Source organism: Phaseolus vulgaris, chromosome 1 (assembly GCF_000499845.2).
Source record: "Phaseolus vulgaris cultivar G19833 chromosome 1, P. vulgaris v2.0, whole genome shotgun sequence".
NCBI classification, from domain to species: Eukaryota; Viridiplantae; Streptophyta; class Magnoliopsida; order Fabales; family Fabaceae; genus Phaseolus; species Phaseolus vulgaris.
The window spans coordinates 38,703,952-38,712,576 of NC_023759.2; the positions used below are offsets into that span (position 1 = coordinate 38,703,952).

Below are 8,625 nucleotides of genomic sequence, written 5' to 3' on the forward strand. Positions count from 1 at the left end.
AAGGAGGTTTTTCCATGTTAATTTGTTTTTGTCATTATTCTATTTTGCTCTATCTTTTGTCTACTTGTTACTTTCACAAGTACCTATTTTGTATTTACACCAAGAAGGAAAATTGGTTCTGATTTTTTCAAGAGATATAGGATAAACAAAGGATAATGGTAATTATAAAGGGCAAGTCATATAAATCTATATTTTTTGGAGTTTTGTATGATTTTACATTAAAGTTTTTAGTATATTATAATTTTGTTATTTTTTTGTGATGAACTAAAGTGATTTTAGTTTTCATATTATATTGTAAATTAAAAGGAGAGAACTTCAAATAGTGAAAAATAGGAAATGTACTACATCAATGATAAAATATAATGGATAAATGAATTTGATGTTATTATGTCTTGTTTTGGTATAATTTTACATTAATGTACCTTGTATTTAAATTTATAATTTTTATTTCAAGTATATAAAAAGTATTTATAAGTGTAGGTAATTCCATATTACGAACGAGTTTTGTATGACAAATATGGTATGTTAAAATTAAGTTTATTTAAGATGTAGATTATATGAGAGAATTTTTTTAATTCAAATTTATGGGAATAGAGATTTAAATAGACAAACTCAACTACATACTGATTTCATTATACCTAATTTTGTGACATTTTTTTCATTACAAAATTCTATACTAATTCTTTTGTGACAGAATTTTCTTTATCTAGTAATGAATTTGTTCTGACTTTAAAATTATTCTTTCTCATACCTTTTATCACTATATAAATTATATATTATAAAATTATAAATATTTATGCCATTCATAAACTTGTCATCTAAAATATTTTAATTTAATTTATATATTATTTAAAATTTCTCACAATTAATGAAGAAAATTGTTCCAATGAGTTTTTCTACGATTAATTAAAATATTTTTAATTTAATTTATACATTAAATAATTTTCTATTTTCCTCATACACTGAAATCAATTTAATTTCTGCATTCATACTTATATTTATATTGTGTTGTCTTGAATGATGGTTTTGTAAGAGAAATAGTTCTTTGCTAAAAAAAATCGTAATATTACAAAGGAAAGAACAACAAATTAATACATCTTTGCTATTTTCTGCGAAACTTTTTACTTGTTTTATACGACTACTTTTCAAGATTCTAAATATATTTTAATTAGTTATTATCCATATGTATAGGTTTTGATCAATCAATTAGAGAGTGTTAATAATTTCTCTTTGCTATATATATTCAGATTCAATTCAAACTTTTGTACATATTTATTATTTAATGAAATCCATCAATGCAGCAAGATGTGTTTGTATATGCTGTGAATAACACACATTATGGTCCACACATGCAGACTCAGATTTGAATTGCTAATGAATAATGATGCTAACTGGTTACTGCACCAGATTAATCTCTTCCCAAAATCACAACACTGCACAAAAGTGCTTCACAAGTACTGCTCAAACCCTCAAACCTTAATCAAAACATTAATAAATAAAAACAAATAAAAGTGCATGATATGAGAGATTAAACTGCACTATGCATAGCCAAAAACTTTGAACATACTCCATATAATAAGTGTTGAGGGAAATGAATTAGAGTCTTCTCTTCTATTACCTTTTCTGAATGCGGTAAAAAAAATAGCAGAAAGAAAAGGTTGATATTTTGTGACAGAAAGACAACAAAGAAAGTTGGTTACACTACAGAGGTTCTTCATTTGGGCTATACATTCCCTTAGCAATGATTACATGATGTTCACTTTCTGCCATTGTTGGTCTTCTCAAAGATTGTCCTAACCAATAATTCAAGCATCCTCTCTTCTCTCACTACACCTTATCATTAAAGTCTGCATGGCTTCAATTATTGCAATCATCTCAAAAGCATCGTATATTGCATCTCTTCACTTTACAAATATAAATATTTTATGCAACCTGCAATCTTTATCTGTATTTTCTGAATTGCTGCACGAGGTTATGTCTGATAACACAAGAAAGAAAAATATATAACAAATTAATAAAAAAATTAAAAAGTGCATTTAATAGTTCTAAGAAAAAATTATGGAAAAATAGATATTTTTTATTCTAAAATGATATTTTAAACTAAAAAACGTATAAAATTATAGAAATATAGAAATCAATTCAAAAAATTATTATCCAGTTACTATGATAAAAAAAATTATTTCAAATATATATCTGTGATATTATATACTTTTGTTATCACAAGTAATTTTTTTCTATATTAATTAAATAAAGAGAATAATTAAAAAAACCATGTTATTTTAAAATTTTAAAAAATAGCATGTAAAAGAAATGTTTTTATTAAAAATTTGACTGTTAAAATGAATTAATTCGGTATTTTTATAATATCTTAAATTATATATAATACAAAAATATTACATGATAGCATGAAAAGAAAAATTAAAATTATTCCTATTGAGCAACGTGTTTATACATGACTATCCGTATTTGAAAACAGTGGAATAAATCACGTCAAATAACATTATAATTAATAAAATGTAGTTTTATGAAATTGATGTTTGGATTGATTTTTCAATTCTTTTTATAGTTGATTTTAATTCGTTGCTGAAAACAAAAATAATGAACAGTTTTATTATTCTTTTAAATGTGATTTTAAAGAAGACTAGATTGTAGTTATCTAAATAGGTATTTTATTAACCATAATCAATTTTGATAATTATCCAAAAAAAAGCCTAAAGATGCCAAAAATCATACTTCTCTATACACTGCACGCATACAAAGTTGATGTTGATGTTTTTGTTTAATGAAGGAGCAAAGGAATAACTCTCAAATCCACTATATCAACACAAACAATTAAAAGATCATAATGAAAAATTTACAAGAACAACACGAGGATTAAATAAGAAAGAGTAAAAAAAAGACAAAATTAATGTGATTTAATTAAAATGTGAATGATCGAACTTTAATATATATATATATATATATATATATATAGTCAAAAATTCATTTATAATAAATATTACTATCATAATGAAGTCTCAACTCTGGGATTAATTGTTAACACTTTAATAATTCACACGTCAAAAACAGTTGGAGAATAAACAAAGAAAGTTAGAACTAATGCTGAGGTAGGCTGTCGAATAATACTTGATGCTCTAAAAGCAAATGCATGAAGTAAAAATGATAATTGAAGGCATGACAAATGTCGATGAAATTACCTCCACATATCAAGAATGCAATTCCAAAGACACACGCACATAGAACAGGCAAGAATCATGCATTTTCTTACAAAATAGTTTAGAATTTCAAATATTAATTAGTTAAAAAAATAGTTGATAGAACCAATGAATTATGTTGATTATAAAAGTGACATAGAAAACAATTAATAGTATTTATGGATGTGGTAGGACACAGTGATTATTGAGAGAACAATGTTTTGAGGCCCGTCCTTGTTTTATAGCATCATCTAAGGGAAAGAAAAAGAAAAATGAAACCGTTGTAAGTCATAGTGTTGATTCTTGCACCATTCTGGTGTGTGCCTTTTCACACTCTCAGTTTCATTTAAAAACCTTGATCAGTATTCATTCTTCATACTTTCTCAAACCACACAATCTTTTTCCATTACCAGATATGGAGTTGGCTTTGAGCTTAGGCCACACAGACAATGCTTCACTAGGTTTCTCCATACCAACACCTTCCTCAGATCCACCCCTTCACCTCCACCACCTTCTTCCTTCAACACCAGTTCTTCCTTCTCCACGCCTTCCCATTCCATGGCTCTCCCATGCATGTAAACACCCTTATCATATCCCTTCATCTTTCTTCTTTCTTTCATTCTCTCATCTGTCTGCATGTTTCTTCCTCACAGTAGGCATGGAAGAGATACCGGTGAGAACGCTTGATGACACGGACGACGCTGCTGCAGTCTCATCCCCCAACAGTGCAGTATCGTCATTTCAGATGGATTTTTGCAGAAACAATAGAAAGTTTTCTGAGGGTGACAGCGAAGAAGACGAAAATGGGACAGCAAGGAAGAAACTCAGACTCTCCAAAACACAATCAGCTTTCCTGGAAGACAGCTTCAAAGAACACACCACTCTCAATCCCGTTAGTAACTCTCACTTTCCTTCTCCCTATCTCTTTCACTGTTTCAACCAAGGTACTGTTAGTTCTTATTTGTTATGTAAAAAAAGTGCAGAAACAAAAACTTGTTCTTGCAAAAGAGTTAAATCTCCGTCCCCGTCAAGTGGAGGTTTGGTTTCAGAACAGAAGGGCAAGGTAATTGAGAACTTCTGAAACCATGTTTGTTGCTTTTGTTTCTTCTTCTTTTTTCTGATAAAAAAACACAATGATGACAGAACAAAGTTGAAGCAGACAGAGGTGGATTGTGAGTACTTGAAGAGGTGTTGTGAGAGTCTGACAGAAGAGAATAAGAGGTTACAGAAGGAACTGCAGGAACTGAGGGCTTTGAAAACTTGTGAACCTTTTTTCAAGCAGCTTCCGGCTACCACCCTCACCATGTGTCCCTCCTGTGAACGCGTCGCCACCACCACCTCCACCTCCGCTGCCGCCACCAACAAAGGTGGTGTTTCTCGGGACAAGCCCAGAATATTGTCAAGCCCACCCGCAGCAGGCCCACATGGCTCATCAGATTGCTTCTTCATCTGATTGACCTATTTTTGTCGTTTAGCTATCATAAAATTGATGTGCATCTAAGAGCACAAAAGACTTTCAACTTCATCTCTTATTTTCCTTTTGTATAAAATGTCACATTTTCTACAAATTTCACTTAATTCTTTCTTTCCATATTTTTTTCTTCTTCTCTTTATTCTATGGGAAGAATGATCTTTTAGATCTATGGAACTATCAATTATTTAAGTTGTAATTCTTATAATGTTTTTTCATCTCACACTCAACTTCTTTCTCTCTTCTTTTAATTTGTAAGAAAACAATGTACAAAATTTATATCAAAACCTATGGATTATAGAAAAAACATGTTTGGTTAGGAAGGGTATTTGTTGTTGAATCTATCAGATTGGATTCATTAGTTTTTCTGGACTCAGATTTATACTTTTGTTGGATTTATCTATGTTGGGATGAGAATCAGATAGTTCTTTATTCATGTTTTTTTTCTTCATGTTTTTACATCTTTGATCTGACTTTAGTTTTGTTTGTATAATTCTAGGTTGGGTTTGGATTTGGTTTTTGAATGTTAAGCAAGAAACATAACATTTCTCTGTAATAAGTTGGAGTATCCCTAAATCACATTTATTTATTTTATTTTTAATAAAAAAATGACAAAATTTATAAACAAGTATAAGTTCTCTAATTATTTTGTCAATAGAAATGTGCAGTAGATTATAGCTTTAATTTTTAACATGCTAGGTTGTTTAATAATTAACATACTGCGGTTTAAATAGTTTGAAGGATAGTATAATTCATCTCTCTAAAGTTTTTAACATATCCTGTGAGAAATGATAAAAAAAGAAAAGAAAAATTTTATATAGCTATAAACAATTAAAAGGTATAAAAAATGTCTTTTGGAAAATGTAATTTTGAATAACATATTCGATTAACATTTATAGATCCTATAATAAAATACTATTTTCATTAAGTCATTTACTCTATGATTTAGTCATTTAGTCATCAATTTTGATAGGAACAGTTGAGAAAAATGTTTCTCTCAACTTTTTTACCATATACTAAAATTTGGTAATATCTAGATAACTTGCTATAGGTTTCTAAATTTTAGAGTGGTTATCTTGTTTGAGGTAAAATTTTCATAAGTGGAATTTCAGGTAAGGGAAACCAACTTTAACTTTCAATAGCACTCTAGGCTAGAAGTTCTGAATGTGGAGGAGATGTGTTCCAAGTTTCAATTTCTCTTACGGGGATGTTAGTTGAAAAAATTGTTTGATTTTATGTTGTGTGAACATGTATAAATATTATATTTTGATAGTTTGAAAGATAAATATTGTTTTTGATGTTGGAAAAAAATTTAAATGGTATGAATTTTTAAATATGTGATTGAATGATATGTATTATATATGAATGATGAAAATTGTATAAAATTGAGGTCATACATTTGGGATAATGTATGAGTTGTTGTTTGATGGTATTAAATATGAAAAGTATATGTTAACAGATATCATCTAGCTTAACTGATGATTTAAGTCATATAGACTAAGATATCAGGTGGTGAGAAGTTGAGAGGGAGTTCATGTACACCGGGTCCCACTGTAGATACTCAGTATTACATGTTTGAACTTACCTTGATCCTTTATCTTGGATTCACTGGTATAATTTTTGGATCAGGTGTTAGTCTCTAGTAGGAGTGTATTTAATTAGTCTTTCGGAAGACGATGAATTCATGTGCAGTCAATGGGATTGAAATGAAATCTAATCATTGTGATTGAAAATAGATCCATGTGTGGTCTATATGAATGATGAAATTAGTATTGAAATTTTATATGAAAACATTTAAAGAAATGTTTATAAATGATTGGTTTGATTGATTCTTTTTGCATGAATTATATATGTTATGAATTTTTTTTTCGTTAACTTACCCTTATTTTTCTTGTTATGTTTGAACTGCGAAAATTATACTACGTACACGAGTAAATGATCATATAGGTGTCGAAAGGTTTTAGGATGTATTTTTTAACCTTATATTATAAATATTTGAATTTCTATAAGCTCTAATCATGTATTAGGAATCATTAAAACAAAAATTATGATTTTATGACGATTTATTATAACGATTATAATTTACCCGTCATAATAAATGAGATGATGACAAATTATAAATATAAATTATTTATTATGTCACTTATTCTTTTACCCATCATAATAAATAAAATAATAACAAAATTATAAATATAAAATTATTTACTATGTTAGTTAATTTTTAGATTTTATGTTGGTTCCATAAATAACTATCATAATAAAAAAAAATTCACACATCTTAGTCTCACACTCACACTGAAATCTTCACTTCTTTTTATTAATAATTTTCGTAATGTTAATTATTCACTTTTAATTTATTAACAATAAATATTTTTTTTAAAGAAAAAATATGGCAATTTTTACATTTTCCGCTGTCAAAAATTGTGGAAGATAATTATTATCATTTTCCTTAAATTAAAATTAGATAAATTCGTATAAAGTATAAAATTTATAAATAAAATTTATAGTTTAAAGTATATTATTTTTCATAAATTCTGATCAATAAGAACAATTAAGTTTTTAATAATTCAAGTTTTATTTTAATCAACTATTATAATTAAATTATAATTTTGACAATGTCATGTAGTTTAGAGACATTATGTTATTTGTATTTAGAAAGTAATTCATGAATATTATTAAATACTAGCATATATAACAATTTGTTGATTTTTATAATTATATATTTTTTATTAGTTAAAAATATAAAAGAAAGTACGCTTATAAATATATCTATCAACAATTGGTTAAAAAATGTTGAAAGGAGAGAATTGAAAAATGTAAAAAAGAAATTGGATGACTCACAAAATTTTGAGGGACAATAAATTTTCTCAATAATTACTTTACCTCTTTCTTTCCTAATTTCTCATTCTTTCTCTCCTTTACTTCACTTTTCCGCCTCACACTCTCTATCATTACTCTCCGCACCCCTCTCACTTTCACCTTTTCTCTTCCCACTTTTTTTATTCACTATGCGCCCTCTCTCTCCTCCTGCAGTCACGTTTCCATTCTTTTCATACACTACACCCCTATTCTGTTTCTTTTTCTTTCTAATTATATATTTTATATAATTTATTTGTCGTATTATATTTACTTTTATTCATCCATTGTTCTTCTTTCGTTCAATGTCGTTTCATTGCTTTCGTGGAGCTGCCAATGGAAGCGACTGCGACGGAAACTGTCCTGACACCATCGGTTTATCTCGGAAGACCTTCCGCATTCGCCTTCCCTTCCAATTTTGCCTTCTCCATTAAGGTATTCAATCAATTTTTTATTTTTTATTTAAATTTTTGGATTATGATTTGTGTTAGCTAGAAATGTATGTTATGGATTATGAGAGTAGTGATGCTCTCTTAAACGTCTTAACTTTGTTAACAAATCATTTGGCATGTTGTTGAACAAGTAAATGGATGTACCGATTTGCCTTATTTGTAGAAAAGTGGGTAAGCAATTTGTTTTGCTAACATCTTTCAATTTACTTATGAGGAACTTTCTGCAATAATGTGTGATAAATGACGAGTTCTTTCTTTGATTTCATTAGAATTGTTACATTCCATTCTGATGGTAAATGTTCCTGACACAAATTGTTCCAAATTATTTATAAGGTGATGCATTAAAAACCATGACTTGCCACGTCTTGATTGCTAGGAGAATGATCTAGATACTAGTTCACAGAAGTACTCATTTCCAACTTCTTCAATTCTTCTCTGTCTTTTGAATTGTTGGAGAAAACCCTCTCCCATCCACAACAAAATCAGGTTCTCCTTTTCAAATTCATAATTTTTTTGGTAAAATTGCACAATAAACAAAACATCTCTTCAAATGTGATGGGAGATAATGGTAGTTTAATCTCAAAAACCGACAGAATGTTACTCTCAGAATCTTGCAAATGTCATATCTCATTGTTTAGTTTTGCACCATTCT

The 8,625-nt window shown here is 28.4% G+C and overlaps 1 protein-coding gene across 1 annotated transcript; it reads left to right on the top strand.

Moving 5' to 3' along the window:
- Positions 1 to 3,395: 3,395 nt before the first annotated feature.
- LOC137814148 (homeobox-leucine zipper protein HAT14-like) lies at positions 3,396 to 4,888 on the top strand. Its single transcript, XM_068616730.1, is given in 5 exon segments — positions 3,396 to 3,769; positions 3,848 to 4,086; positions 4,178 to 4,257; positions 4,338 to 4,608; positions 4,610 to 4,888. Coding segments are annotated over 5 exon segments (792 nt in total). The 5' UTR covers positions 3,396 to 3,609; the 3' UTR covers positions 4,652 to 4,888.
- The last annotated feature ends 3,737 nt before the right edge of the window (positions 4,889 to 8,625 follow it).